Raw genomic sequence first — 16,311 nt, forward strand, 5'->3', positions numbered from 1 at the left:
ACTTTAGATAAATGTCAGTACACACAAATATTAATTGCATGCTTGGTTTTTTGTCCCTCTCCATTCCAGCATGATCTTTGAGAGCAAGAATCTCAAGCATTCTTTAAAATTGAGAGGAACATCTATATATCCAACAGGTCCTCAGTAAAGTCCAATAAATAACCTACTGTGGTGGGGGGTAGGAGTGCAAGTCTTTGAACCTTTTTCTAAGGCTAATTTTGAGCTTTATAAGAAAACACTATTTGCTCCCTCAAGCAGTGAACTCAAAATAACCAGAAAATAATTTTAAAACAAACTTACCCTCCAAGCAAGTCTGCAGTGTCACTTTGTTGATTCATATTGACAACCCTCAAATGGTGGCCTTTTAAAAAGAAAGGGCAAAAGGGTCACTCTGAAAATTTCAAGACTGATTATATCCAGTGTGATCCTTAAAGATGTGTGGACATGGGCACATTTCCTCTGCTCCTCTTATTTTAATTTCAGGAATTTTAACCATTCAAAATTTTCACCTAACCCAGAGAGATATACAAGAAGATTCACTGTGTATTATTGCTCTACAATCAGATAACTGAAAACAACAAAAAAATCCTTCAATAAGTAAATGTCTATAAATTAGAATTAAATAAACATCCAATATGTAATATTATTTAACCATTAGGAGTAAAGCAGTTCTGTTTTTAAAGATATCCAATTTGTTTATTAACTAAATGCAATATATAAGAATGTGATCCCATTTGTTTCAACACAAACCCAAACTTAAACGTTTATATATTTGCAGACCATAGGTGAGAACTGGAAACAGCTGGGGCACCTGAGTGACTTAGTCAGTTGAGTGTCCAACTCTTGGTTTTGGCTCAGGTCATGATCTCATGGTTGTGGAATCAAGCCCCACATTGGGCTAGGCACTGACAGCATGGAGCCTGTTTGGGATTCTCTCTCTAGCTCTCTCTCTGCCCAACCCCAGCTCTTGCTTTCTATTTCCAGGTAAATAAATAAGCTTAAAAACAGATAAACAAATAAACTGAAAAAGATAATGCTAGGCTGTAACAGTAGTTATTTCCAGGGGAAAAAAATTACATTACTTCCAAGGAAAAAATTTCCAGTGGTTACTTCCAGGCAGTGGTGAGGTGGCACTTTTTAAACTCCGGTATTTTTTGGACATTTTATTTAAGAAAAAAAAAAGGCAGACAGTGTGAAATGTTTATCGTGTGGGGCAGAATGTTTCTCCTCTAAGTTACCTGTAATGTGAGCCAAGTACTGGACAGTAGAGGTTTTGCCAGTCCCAGTCTCTCCCACCAGCAATACCGGTTCCCCTTTGCTAACACACACTGCAAGCTGTTCGATAAGAATGGAGGATGGCCTTGTGGGAGCAAAAGTGAACTTCTCCCTGGGAAGGGGAAAACAAGTAAGCAGTTAGAGAAACAGACTACAAGTTTCTTTCAGTGTAGGAACCAGATCTTCCGGACTCCACAAAACTGAGAAGAGAAGTGACAATAGCTGTCTTGATGCTATAAACAGATATCCTTACAATCTAGGAATCGCAGAATTTATTCATTCATTCTACAAACATTGAGTATTTATACACCTAGTACTTTACTAGACTCTGGAGAATCAAAACACCCATAAGGTAAGACATTATCTGCACTAGCTATGTCATCTTCGGCAAATTACTTAGCCTCTCTTAGCCCTCATCTCCTCACCTATAAAATTTAGGTAAGAGTGACTATTTGTAGTGGGTTGCATAGCCTTCCCCCAAAATTCACGTCCACCCAGAAGCTGTGAATGTGACCTTATTTGGAAAAGACGGTCTTTGCAGCTATAACAAAGTTAAAATCCTATCATACTGGCTTTAAGGTGAGCCTTAAATCCATTGACTAGTATCCTTACAAAAACAGAATTAGAAACACAAACACACACAAGAAAGAAGATGATCTGACAATGGAGACAGAGATGGGAAGGATGCAGCTACAGGGGCAAGGAACACCAAAGACTGCTGGTAGCCATTAGAAGCCAGGAAGAGGCAAAAGCCTTCAGGGGGAAGTATGGTCCTGCCAACATCTTGATTTCAGACTTCAAGCCTCCAGAACTGTGAGAGAATAAATGTCTGTTGTTTTAGGCCACCAAGTTATGGTAATTTGTTATGGCAGCTGTAAGACACTAATTATTAATTCATAAAATTATTTCCACCACTACACGAGAGAACATATGCAAAGCACTCAGCACAATGTTAGGAGTATACTAAGTATTTAATGAATGGTAACTAGAAATTCAAGAAATTTACAGACTAACGTTAGGATCTAGCCTAACTTCCAAGGGAAGCTTACTCTGCTAAATACACTACAATGAATAAAATCAAAGATACATCTTTGCTAGTCCCAAATCCCTAACAACCCTCCTCACCTCCTTCACCTATTAACATCTAATTTCACAGAATATACTTTGGGAAAGTACTGCTTCTTACCATCCAGCACAGGGGAGAGATCACCATTCACACACGTCTTGCTTGGAGACAGGGGGCTAGATTAACCCTCCTATCATGTTCCTAACGTCCCACAGTCTCAGACTAGTTGAGAGCCTATTTACCTCTGTATGTGGACAGCCTCACTTTGTTTCCGAAGAAGCCGCACTCGACCCACTTGCACGTCTAACTCATTGATCACAATTTCCGGTTTATAAAGTTGACAGAAAAATTCAGCCTGTGGGAGGGGAAAGAGTAAACTTCTGTATGATCTTTCAAAAAAATTCTGTACACGCTTCAAACATTTCCTCATGCATGTGGGTTACTGTGCCCCTCTAATTAGCCCTTTACTAACAAGCATTTTCTACTTCCAAGACAGGTGAGTTAACTTTAATTATGTCTTTTTAAAAATTTTCTAAATTTCTGCGGTTTTATTTGAAAACATTGATCATGAATGTTTCCCTGTAATGGTAGTTTTTATTCATTCAAATAAGCCCATATCTGCCTATCTCTAAAGTGAACACATTAACATATTCCAATAGTGAATGAACAGAAAGTTCTACTCCTATAATTTATGAAAAAAATCAGAGTGATTTTTCTTCAGTTATGCTTTCCTCTGCTTTAGATTCTAACATAATACAGGAAACAATGACTTGAATAAACCATAGTACATCTGACCACAGCCAAAACACAGAAAAGCTGTCAGAGAGGCTCCAGGGTCTCTACCCAAGAGCCATTCTTTCTTATCCTTGTTGCTAACTCTAAGAACCCAGATTTTGTTTAGATTTGGGTCAGGAATGGAAGGGGCAGCAAAGTATTCAGGGAAAGTAAATCTCTCTTCAACCAAAAGGGATAATGATCAATCTAAGCCAACTGAGGCAGCTTCATTTCTTTTATTATGTAAGCCCTTTTCAGTAGGTGTTCTGTCACCTGCAGCCAAAACCATTCTAACAGGTTCAGAATGCTAAGGAGCAGTTCCTGACATAAAGCTTTTTTGAGTCATCATTCATTTGAGAATGCCAGCCATCTACCATAAGACAGGCCTCAGACAGTTCTCTAGCTACCATCACCACTGCTAAAAAGCTCTCTCCTCCAAAAATACAATTTTTGAAATAAAGCAAGAATGGCAAAATATTAAAAATGTCATCAATGAACCTAAGTACTATTCTTTGTACTATTCTTTTCAACTTTTCTGATGTTAATAATGAAAAGGTGGAAAAAATCTAATTGTGCATAAAACTATAGACAAAGGTGTTAGTAAAACAATTCCAGTCCTGAGTCCAGAATCTACAGAACACGCTCATTAAAACACTAGAGAAAATAAAGCATGCATGTGATATAAGGCACAATGCAGCTCACTTTAAAAATGTAGAACACATGACGGGCACCTGGGTGGCTCAGTCGGTTGAGCGTCCGACTTCGGCTCGGGTCATGATCTCACCATTCATGAGTTTGAGCCCCACATCGGGCTCTGTGCAGACACCTCAGAGCCTGGAGCCTGCTTCAGATTCTGTGTCTCCCTCTCTCTGCCCCTCCCCTACTTGTGCTCTGTCTTTCTCTGCCTCTCAAAAATAAAGAAACGTAATAAAAAAAATATTTAAAAAAAAAGAAGAATGTAGAACACATGGAGAATTACTTATTTAGAAGATAGTGAGAGCTTTATGTCCATGAAAGGGAGCAATGAAACTACCAACTTTCAGAGGAGGTAGTTATTGCAAAGGAGCTGTTCTAGGTAAGGACCAGAGACTAGCAAATAAACTAAATAACCCAGCTTCATTTCAACAGAGAAGCAAAAATAGTACTACGTACCTTTTTCTTGGAAATGTTCAATTTGCTTCCAATGACTTCTGCCATTTTCAGTTTGCTTGTATGCTTAGAAAGCATTGCTGTGAAACAGTCCAGAGCCTATTAAAATAACCAAGGTCAATGCCAACTGACTTTTTAAAATACTGTATTAATAACAGAGTGCCACTATCCTGGCCACAAAAAGAACATAAAACCCAGCAGGAACACTTCTGTAAGAGTAAGGAGAGTAGAAATAAAGTACCAGCTCTAGCATCAAGGACCTTATCATAAGAGAGACAAGACACAAAAAAATGTGAAGCCTTTACTATCAAAATACTGGTTAATTGGGAAAAAATTTTAAAAGTCTCATTTTACAAATCTGACTCTACAGTGGAAGTAACACCAAAAGATTAATCTCTAGCTGTTAAAGGTAAATTCTTGGTGCACAATAAAAAAATCACATTGTCATTACCCTAATCCAGTACTCAATCTCAGCAACTTCTGATAGGCCAACCAGATATGTGTCTCCTGATGTAATGAAATATAAAGTACATATCACCACCAAAAAGAGTCTACCCAAAAAAAGTCTGAGTTTGAGGGGCGCCTGGGTGGCTCAGTCGGTTGAACGTCTGACTTTGGTTCAGGTCACGATCTCACAGTTCATGGGTTCAAGCCCCACATCGGGCTCTGTGCTGACAGCTCAGAGCCTGAAGCCTGTTTCAGATTCTGTGTCTCCTTCTCTCTCTGCCCCTCCCCCACTCGCACTGTCTCCCTCTGTCTCAAAAATAAATAAACATTAACAAAAATTTTTTTAAAAAAGGTCTGAATTTGAATACATTGCGCATTTGTTAAATTTCCATTTACAGGAAAGATAAGAGATAAAATGACAACGGAAAGGATACCACGAGTGTGGCAAACAAAGAATACATTTGGTTCTGCCACCACCAACCAAATGTTAAAGTATCAATAAAATTTGGGGCGCTTGGGTGGTTCAGTTGGTTGAGCATCCGACTTCGGCTCAGGTCATGATCTCGAGGTTTGTGGGTTTGACCCATGCATCAGGCTCTGCTGATAGCTCACAGCCTGCAGCCTGCTTCAGATTCTATGTCTCCCCCTTCTCTGCCCCTCCCATGCTCATGCTCTGTCTCTCTCTGCCTCTCAATAATAAATAAATGTTAAAAAAAAATTTTTTTTAAAGAGAGGGAACTTATCCAGTCCTTGTCCCTAGTATCTGGCACAGAGCTTCAAAAACCCTTGGAATTACCAAGAGTAAGAAGTGTCTTTTGTTATTTACTAGGGCCCCTTTGGATCATATTTGAGTTTATTATGCTAATAAACAAGGTGACTCCTGAGGGACCCTTAGGCAGTTTGAGGGAGGGGCTGGTCTGGCCAGAAAGACCCAGCACTTACTGGAGGGGTGGAGCTGAAAGTTCTACCCTATGGAGTGGGAAGAGGGGCTAGAAATTGAGCTCCATCATATGGACAATGACAGAAGACCCCAATAAAAGCCATGGGTGGCTCAGCTGGTTAAGCTTCCAAGTCTTGATTTCCGCTCAGGTCCTGATCTCATATTTCATGAGATAGAGCCCCGAATAGGGCTCTGAGCTGACAGCAGGGAGCCTGCTTGGGATTCTCTCTGTCCCTCCCCCACTCAGGGTCTATCTCTCTGAATATAAATATTAAAACAACAACAACAACAACACTGGACATCCAAAGTTCAGAGAACCTCCTTGTTGGTGGACATACTAATGAACCAGGAAGGTAGCACACCCTGACTCCAAAGGAACAGAAGCTCCTGTATAATCAGGATCCTTGAAACTTTGCCCTTTTTGTCTCCTCCATCTGACTGTCTTTAAGTTATACCTTTTATAATAAAACTATTATGTATACTGTAAGTATACTGCTTTCAATGAGTTCTGTGGGTTACTGATCATGACACGGTCGTGGGAACCCCTGAATTTATAGTTGGTAGGTCACAAGTGAGAGTAGCCACCAAGACTTGCAGCCTGAGTCTAAAATGGGGGCAGTCTTCTAGAGGACTGCACCCTTGACCTGTAGGATCTACACTAACTCGAGATAGTCAGTATCAGAACTGGATTGAATTACAGAACACCAGCTGGTGTCAGAGCAATGAAGAAGAAACAGGATAAAGCCAAAAGGTGGAACGTTCTGCAAAACGGGCCTGATCTCTTCAACAAGACAATATCTCTAGGGGCGCCTGGGTGGCTCAGTCAATTAAGTATCCAACTTCAGTTCAGGTCATGATCTCACAGTTGTGGCTTCAAGCCCCATGCTGGGGTCTGTGCGGACAGCTCAGAGCCTGGAGCCTGCTTCGGATTCTGTGTCTCCCTCTCTCTCTGCCCCTCTCCTGCTAGTGCTCTGTCTCTCTCAAAAACAAATAAACATTAAAAATAATATTAAAAAAAAAACAAGATAGTATCTGTAAAGAGGGGAACCCTGATAGTAAAAGCATTCTTAAGCTTATATGCACAGAAAAAAATCTGGGAGCGCCTAGCTGGCTCAGTCAGTAATGCATGTGACTCTTGATATCCGGGTTGTGAGTTTGAGCCCCACATTAGATATAGAAATTACTTAAAAATAAAATCTTAAAAAAGAGGAAAAATATCTGGAAGGAGATACACCAAGGTGTTAAAAGTGCTGGAGTACCTCTGAATGAAAGGATATTTTTATCACTTTGCTTTCCTATATTTTCCCATTTTCAACAATACATATATACTGTTTCTATATTAATAAAATACTTGTATACAAATGTTCAGGGCAGCATTATTCAGGTAGCCAAAAGGTAAAGGTAACCCACATATCCATTAACAAATAAATGGATAACAAAATGTGATATATTGATACAGTAAAATGTTATTCAGCCAAAAAAAAAGAATGAAGTATTAACTCATGCTACAACATGGATTAACCGAGAAAATAAGCAGAGTCAAAGAAGCCAGATACAAAGAGTCATGTATTGTATGATTCCATTTATATGAAATGTCCAAATTTAGCTAATCTATAGACAGAAGGTAGATCAGTGGTTGCCAGGGGATATAGAGAGGGGAAAATGAGGATAATGGTTAATGGGTACATGGTTTTCCTTTGGGGTGATGCAATTAGAGAGAGTTCTATAATTAGATAGTGGTGATGGTTCCATAATTCTGTGAATACAGTAAAAAACGCTGAGTTGCAAACTTTAATAAAAGAGTGGATTTTATGGTATGTGAATTATATCTCAATAAAGTGGTTCTATGCAAACACACAGAATGACATTCTAAAACAGAGACTAAAGATAATAGGAATCCTATTAATGCCACAGTTTTATTTTAAAAATATAAAACAGGGGTGCCTGGGTGGCTCAGTTGGTTAAGCGTCCAACTTCGGCTCAGGTCATGATCTTGTGGTTCGTGGGTTCAAGCCCCGCTTCGGGCTCTGCGCTGACAGCTCAGAGCCTGGAGCCTGATTCGGATTCTGTGTCTCCTTCTCTCTCTCTGCCCCTCCCCCGCTCATGCTCTGTCTCTGTTTCTCAATAATAAATAAATGTTAAAAAAAAATTTTTTTAATAAAAAACAAAGTTTTTCTTAGAAAAATGAGAAATTCAGGGGAATGAGAAGGCAAGTTCATGGGAGAGAAGATCGAAATTCAAGCAAGGACTGACACACAGCATTTCAGGTTCGGCTCCCCGTAAGTGTGAACTCCATATGTGGTTTCTTTCTACTCCAAGCTAACTGCCAAACACAACAAGACACTGTAAACTCTCCTCAATCCTAGCTAACAGAAACCAGAACACTTTATAATCAAAAGTGGTTAGAGGAGCCAAGATGGTGAACAGCATGGAAGTTTTCTGTGTGTCTCGCGTCCATGAAATACAGCCAGACCAACACTAAACCATCCTACACACCTAGAAAACTGACTGGAGGATTAACACAACAATCTGCACAACCTGAACCACAGAATTCAGCAGGTATGCGGCGTGGAGAAGTGAACCTGGGGAGCAAGAAGGTGCAGGAAGGGAGGTGCTTTTGCGAGCAGAGTGAGGACGGAGACTGAAGAGGGGAGAATATGGGAAAAGCACCCCTCCCCAAAAGCAGCTGGAGAGAAAGTGGAAAATTGGAAACAGCTGCAGGGACTAAACTCTAATCAAAAGTGGTCAGTGCTTTAAGAGCCCACAGATCTTCAGGCAGTATCACTTTTATTCCTAAACAGGCAGGAACAAATCTCTAAATCTAAAATATGGCAGAGTTGTAATTCAATAGGGTTTCACTCCCACATAACACATTTTTTCCCCAAGCCCAGCATACAAGGCTATACTTTGCAACCCCCACATAAATTTTTCTGAACAAAGTTAAAAGGTCCTACAGAGACTAGTGGAGGGATCAGACAAATAAAACTCTATCAGACAGACTATGAAATTATATCTAGGAATAAATATTGAACATTTTTTTCAGTAGGCACCACACCCAATGTGAGGCTCAAAACCACTACCCCAAGATCAAGATGCTATACTGGGCCAGCCAGGGACCCTAAAATACTAAACATTTTAGAAACGCTACATTTTACAACACTCTTATTACCTGGGAGATTTTGTTCTTATTTATCTTTAATTTCAGTGTCTGTTTTACTCTATCCAAACTATACTTATTTGTTATTAGTAGTAACCTGTTTCAAAACCAAACATTTATTATGCACAGTTTTAAGACATTAGTTTGGTTTTAACTAGCTAGGAATAATAAACACAAAAGAAAAATCCTGATAGCAGCCAAGAGACAGAAAATAAAAATGAAAATCAATAGCCTTATGGAGTACAGAGAAAACAAACAGGAAGATTCTGAAGATTCTCTTACCTCTTGAAAAATATTTAAGGATGCTGATGAAGACAGACTGTCAAAGCTATGAACGATCCTATTACACCAATTCAGTAGATCCCTTTAAAAAAAAAAAAAAAAAAAAAGCCAGGAAATAAAAGACCATAGGTCATAGACAACAAAGACATCAGCGTTAAATTCAATCCACTTAAGTCTGGAGACACCAGACAATGAAGTCTCACTGTAACTGTGACATTGTGAAAATAAACAGAGCAGTGGAAAGAATAAGTGAGGGGGTCCCACTCCCTACCCCTACCAGGAAGTGATCTATCATTAATTTTACCCCAATCCATGCCAAACAAGGTTGAGGGGTGGCCAATAAATTCTCAGAGCAAACTGAGGGGAACTGTCCATTCCTAATGCTCACTTCTCAAAGGGCAAGTCAACCATCAAGAAAAGAAAGCAAAGGCCCAGAACCCATACATATAAGCAAAATCCGAGTCTTATTTATGACCCCAAATGTAACAACAAAAAAAGCTAGTGAAAGAATTATGTCAGTAACTAGTCCCAACCTTCTAAAGTTATTTTTTGGGGGTGCCTGGGTGGTTCAGTCAGTTAAGCATGTGACTCACAGTTTGTGAGATCAAGCCGTGCATCAGGCTCCATGCTGATTGCGCAGGGCCTGCTTGGAATTCTTCTCCCTTTCTCTGCATCCCCCAAATAAATACAGATTTTTCTTTAAATAAAGTTATTATTTTTTCTTTTAAAATTTTTTTTAAGTAGGCACCATGCCCAATATGGGACTTGAACTCATGACTCTGAGTTTAAGAGTCCCATGCTCTACCAACTGAGCCAGCCAGGTGCCCCCAAAGTTACTTTTTAAAGCTAAAATAACATTACCTACAATAAGCCTTCTCAATGATTAACTATAAGATCTGAAAACAGGATTGTACACCATGAAGCAGTTCACAGGTCTAATTTCAAAACCTGACCCCTCATAACCATTTAGTGCTAGCTGCTAAGAACTTTAAAGGGAAGGAATTTTTACAATATCAACTCAAGAGGTGCCTGGGAGGTTCAGTTGGTTGAGGACCCAACTTTGGCTCAGGTCATGATCTCATGGCTTGTGAGTTAGAGCCCCGCATCAGGATCTGGGCAGACAGCTCGGTGCCTGGAGCCTGCTTCAGATTCTATGTCCCCCCTCTCTGCTTGCCCCTCCCCCATTTGCACTCTTGAGCGCACTCTCTCAAAAATAAATAATCATTAAAAATCAATCAATCAATCAATCAAACATCAACTCAGGAGGCACCTGGCTGGCTCAGTCAGTGGAGTATGGGACTCCTGACCTTGAGGAGCCTACTTAAAAGATGAATAAATAGAATATCAACTTGAGTTGTCTGGGTGGCTCAGTCAGTGGGGTGTCTGACTCTTGATTTTGGCACAGGTCATGATCCCAGGGTTGTGGGATCGAGCCCCATGTTGGGCTCCACACTGAGCATGGAGCCTGCTTAGGAGTCTCTCTCTCTCTCCCTCTGGCCCTCTTCCCTACTCTCACTCTAAAATTTAAAAATATATATACGTATACACTCAAGGTTTAATCCAGTACCTTAGAGACAACTCTCTTCCCTCAAGGCTTAGTCCTTTGTTTTCTCTTCTGGCTTCTGAAACTTCCTCAGGTGCCTGTTCACAGGTAACAGAACTATCATTCTGAGAGTGATGTTTCTCTCCAGTAATTTGGATGTAAATGTCAAGCAAGTGATCAGTTACTGCCAAGAGGCTGGGATATCTGTTCTGAAGAACCTGACAGAGGGAGGAAAAAAAGCAAAGAAAATTTAGCAGCAGACACAGTGATTTTTAAAAGCACATGTGAACTCCTGCTATTAGTCAACCAAAAAATGAATTTCCCTCTAAAATTTGTACCAAGTACAGTTGTCCCCCCCTTATCCACAGGGGATACGTCCCAAGACCCCCAGTGGATACGTGAAACTGCAGTTAGTATGAAACCCTATAAATACTATGTTTTTTTCCAAAACAGACATTCCTATGATAAAGTTTAATTTATAAATTAAGCATAGTAAGAAGTTAACAATAATTAATAATAAAATAGAATTATAACAATATGCTGTAATAAACATTATATGAATGTGGTCTCTCAATATATCTTGTACCTAGGTGCGGCTCAGTTGGTTAAGTGTCCGACTTCAGCTCAGGTCATGATCTCACAGTTTGTGAGTTCCAGCCCCGCGTCAGGCTCTGAGCTGTCAGAACAGAGCCTGCTTCCGATTCTGTGTCTCCTTCTCTCTGCCCCTTCCCCACTCACGCTCTCTCTCTCTCAAAAATAAAAACATTAAAAATTAAAAAAAAAGAAATTTATTCAATATATTTTGTACTACGATAACGTAAAATGATAAAATGCCTACATGAGATAAAGTGAGATGAATGACACAGGCATTGTGACATACTGTCAGGCTATTTCTGGCCTTCTGACAACATCAGAAGGAGGACCATCTAGACTGAGGTTGACCATGGGTAGCTGAAAGAACAAAAAGTGACAGGGATAAGGGGGAACTACTGTGTAAGAACTTATGCCAATACCCACACCCCTGTCGCCCTCAAAGACCACAACTTTTTTTCCTAGCCAAACGCAGTTATCTGGCAACCTCACCATTTACACAACCTAGGGTGTAGAAGCCAGATGGTAAAGGGTGTCCAAGCAACATATACATCCAAGTCCTAGGAACTGACTCACTGAAAAATCCTGCAAGTACTACTTACTCTAATTTTTAACTTTATTTTGAGAGATAGAAATATCGTGAGTTGGGGAAGGGCAGAGAGAGAGGAAAGAGAGAGAATCCCATGCAGGCTCCATGCTGCCAGTGCAGAGCCAAATGCGGGGCTCAACTCACTAAGTGTTGAGATCATGACCTGAGCCGCAACCAAGAGTCAGACAGAGGCTCAACTGACTGAGCCACCAAGGCGCCCCAATACTTACTCTGATTTTAAACGAAATTCTAGTAAGGTTTGTGATGTCATTTCTCAGCAAATGCAATCAGAAGCAGTTAATAGGAAAAGAGAAAGGAAGTGTGTAAAACCAAACCACAATAAAACGATTAATGTTAAGTACTGATAAAAAGCAATTGATCTTTAAAAAGCAAACAACAGGGGCACCTGGGTGGCTCAGTCGGCTGGGCATCCAACTGTCCAACTCCTGGTTTCAGCTCAGGTTATGATCTCGCAGTTTGTGGATTCAAGGCCCTCCTCCAGCTCTATGCTGACAGCACAGTGCCTGCTTGGGATGCTCTCTCTCCCTTTCTCTCTGCCCCTCCCCTGCTTGCACGTGTGTGCTCTCTCTGTCTCTCTCAAAATACATAAATAAACTTAAAAAAAAAAACTTTAAAACAAATAAAATTAAAATTAAAAAAAGCAAACAACAGAAATTAAAAGGCAAAAGATGTAGTCCTATTCACTTCAATAACTATTGAAAATTTTCTGCAGAATGATAATTAGTGCTCATGATATTGGTTCCAAGGTTTTATGATATGGACTTATTCAGCAAGTCTATTTTAAAAGGAAGGGAAATATGTAGATATTAGAAATACTGTCATCCAGGGGCACCAGGCTGGCTAAGTTAGTAGAACATGTGGCACTTGATCTTGGGGTCTTCAGTTCCCACATCAGGTGTATAGTTAATACAAAAAAAAAATTTTAAAGAAAAGAAATACTGTCATCCAATACATTTAAGTTACCTTGAAGGTATATTGTCATTCCAATTTGTATATGAAAGATGCACTTACTCTGTATTATGTAATATACACATATTTACAAAGATAAAGAACTAAAACCTTTTAACAAATGTCATCTGAAGTGGCAGATCTCATAGATTTTACTTCTTCATGTTGTTTTACTGAAGGATTTTACAACAAATATTGCTGAAAACATTGAATATGGATTAAAAATGAAAACAGAAAAGTAACAAAATCAATAAATTCAATTAAATGGATACACGCACAGGTTTTTTAAATACAGAATATAAATTTTTGTGTAGGGATGGAACATTTATAAAATTGGTCATATATATTCATGACCTTGGTCACCACAAAATATAGACTATTTTCATCACCCCTTAAACAAAAAGTTCCCTCATGTCGCTTCTGCAGTCAGTCCCTTCTCCCACACCCCTGCCTGTGGGAATCAGGAATCAGAATCCAATCCCTATGGTTCTGCTTTCAAGTCTGTCACATACATGAAATCATATAGGATGGAGCGTGTAGTTTGGTTTCTCTTACTCAGCTATTGTTTTTGAGATTCATCTAAACACCACTTCGTGTATCACTAGTTTAGTCCTTTTTACTGCTGAGTAGTAATTCCATTATATAAGTGTAAATAGTTAATTTTTAAAATATAATTTGTTATTTCAGCAAGACGTCAAAGACAGCCTTCTAAGCATAAAATAAGTGGGGGTGACAGCAATAGAAATGCAATTCCTTGTACTTCCCATGAGGTCAGCATAGGAGATTACTGTATTTTCTTTTTAAAAATTTTTTTTTTTTCAACGTTTATTTATTTTTGGGACAGAGAGAGACAGAGCATGAACGGGGGAGGGGCAGAGAGAGAGGGAGACACAGAATCGGAAACAGGCTCCAGGCTCCGAGCCATCAGCCCGGAGCCTGACGCGGGGCTCGAACTCCCGGACCGCGAGATCGTGACCTGGCTGAAGTCGGACGCTTAACCGACTGCGCCACCCAGGCGCCCCATGTATTTTCTAACTAATATACACAAGTGTTTTCGCCACCAGTCACTTATTCAGGTGAATAAGAATTTATTAGTAAGTCCAGAAATTTAAAAATAACAAGTGAGCCTCTCAAGGTCAACTATTTATTTATTTATTTATTTTTAATTTTTTTTTTCCAACGTTTTTTATTTTTGGGACAGAGAGAGACAGAGCATGAACAGGGGAGGGTCAGAGAGAGGGAGACACAGAATGGAAAAAACAGGCTCCAGGCTCTGAGCCTTCAGCACAGAGCCTGACGCGGGGCTCGAACTCACGGACCGCGAGATCGTGACCTGGCTGATGTCGGACGCTTAACCGACTGCGCCACCCAGGCGCCCCTCAAGGTCAACTATTTAAATATGATATACTTCATGTAAGTGATGAGGTGAATGCTCCTATGGTACGTCCTGTGAACAGAATGACTCACAGCTGCTCATGACAGGAATGGAAAGATAAGCTTTGGCTTTTACTTTAAGAACACAAGTGAAAAAAAAATAAAGTAGCTGTAAATGCTGTTCTGATCCTTTCAATCCCCAAAAAAAAAAATCACACCTAAATGCGAACTTCAGTCCTTTTTAAAGAACAGATGGCAATTTAGGAATGAAAACTAAACATTCAAAGGTCTACAACTGCAAAAGAAAAGAGCTGCATGATAACAGAGTAATACACCAAACAATTACAAATGGCCAGGCATAGTGGATGCTGGGGACACTGGAGGGGCTACTGCTGCGGGCAGCAAAATGGGGAAAGACATACACAGAAATAAGACACCTGGGAAGCAGAGTAAGATAAGAAATTCACAAGTCCAAAACAGGCTGCAGAGTTATAAAAAAAAAAAAAAAAAAAAAAAAAAACCACACTGGCAAGAGAAGGCTTCTGAGAGATTGCACGATCAAGCCTTCTCCAGTAATATGGTGAAGTAGATACCGCCCTGAAAACCCCCCTCTGCTAATAAACAACTAAAATATTTGATAACGTTGTCTTGTCACTTATTTAAATAAAAACTTATACCAAGAGTAAAGCATCCTTCCCATCCTTCCCATGCCTGAATGATCACTGACAATGCATTTCTCTAAGATGAAGCATTGCAGATTAGGAAGCTTTCCAAATGAGGGAGTAGATACAAAGGGAAAATGAGAGGTTAGCAGGGTGAAGAGAGGTACACCTCATAATGATTAAGGATAACCAGCAAAAACTAAAGCGAATCAATGTGGAAAATAAAAAAAATAATTTATCTCAATTTTCATTAATACCCGGAACACAATGTACACTAAGTTGCTGGGTGTTAAAGACATTAGTTACAAAACAACTTAGTAAACAAAAAAAGTTCTTTGGAAACAATGGAGAAAACTTAAATACAGTCTGAGAATTATATGGTAATGAGGATGGGGCACTTGGGTGGCTCAGTCAGTTGAGTGTCTGACTCTTGATCTCAGCTCAGGTCATGATTTCACAGTTCGTGGGTTTGAGCCCTACTTTAGGCTCTACACTAACAGTGAGGAGCCTGCTTGAGATTCTCTCCCTCTCTCTCTGTCCATCGCCTGCTCATGCTTGCACACATGTGCTCTCTCTCAAAATAAATAAATAAACCTTAAAAAAAATGGTACTGAGGAATTACTGTTCATTTTATAGAGTATAATAAAGTTATTGTGATTATGCATGAAAATGCATTTAAGTTTTTAGAGATGCATAAGTATGAAACGTTTGCTTTCCAATATATTCGCAAATAAATACCAGATGAAGTTAGTACAGTAAAATGTTAGTACATTAACTATTAATGAGTATTTTGGTGATTCATTACACCATTTCCTCTATTTACATGTATATCTGGAACTTTTAACAATAAAAACTAAAGAAAAACTAAAGAAGTTAGTACAGTAAAATGTTAGTACATTAACTATTAATGAGTATTTTGGTGATTCATTACACCATTTCCTCTATTTACATGTATATCTGGAACTTTTAACAATAAAAACTAAAGAAAAGCATCTGTACTTTCTCACTAATAACGACATACCTCATTCAGTTCTTTCTTATCCATGTTATCCATGTGAATTTTGGTCCAATATTTGTCTAGCAGAGCAGCATGACTATTTAGAGGTCGATACCAATTTCCTCCACAGCTCAAGAGTCTGTATTTCAAAATAAAAAAAATTACACAAAATTCCCAATTTTAATCTTTAATTATGCCTCTAGTTGCCCTTGCTAGACAATATCTCATATATGAATAACACTCACAACCCCTTCTGGTGCCCGATAATGCTGGGCTCATAGGGCAGAAGACAAATGAAAGGTTGCCAATTGACCCAAGTCTGACTCTTTTCCTAAGGGGGTACAATAGAGCTTTTTTTTTAATTTTTTTTTTCTTTCAACGTTTTTATTTATTTTTGGGACAGACAGAGACAGAGCATGAACGGGGGGAGGGGCAGAGAGAGAGGGAGACACAGAATCGGAAACAGGCTCCAGGCTCTGAGCCATCAGCCCAGAGC

At 39.4% G+C, this 16,311-nt stretch overlaps 1 protein-coding gene across 1 annotated transcript in view; it reads right to left on the minus strand.

The window, feature by feature from the left end:
* MDN1 (midasin AAA ATPase 1) overlaps positions 1-16,311 on the minus strand; it is a 175,975-nt gene that overhangs the window by 134,232 nt on the left and 25,432 nt on the right. Inside the window, 7 exon segments of the mRNA XM_030315968.1 lie at positions 301-361; positions 1,239-1,387; positions 2,584-2,696; positions 4,268-4,363; positions 9,091-9,172; positions 10,658-10,851; positions 15,840-15,954. Coding sequence (XP_030171828.1) covers positions 301-361; positions 1,239-1,387; positions 2,584-2,696; positions 4,268-4,363; positions 9,091-9,172; positions 10,658-10,851; positions 15,840-15,954 — 810 coding nt within the window.

Source organism: Lynx canadensis, chromosome B2 (assembly GCF_007474595.2).
Source record: "Lynx canadensis isolate LIC74 chromosome B2, mLynCan4.pri.v2, whole genome shotgun sequence".
NCBI lineage: Eukaryota > Metazoa > Chordata > Mammalia > Carnivora > Felidae > Lynx > Lynx canadensis.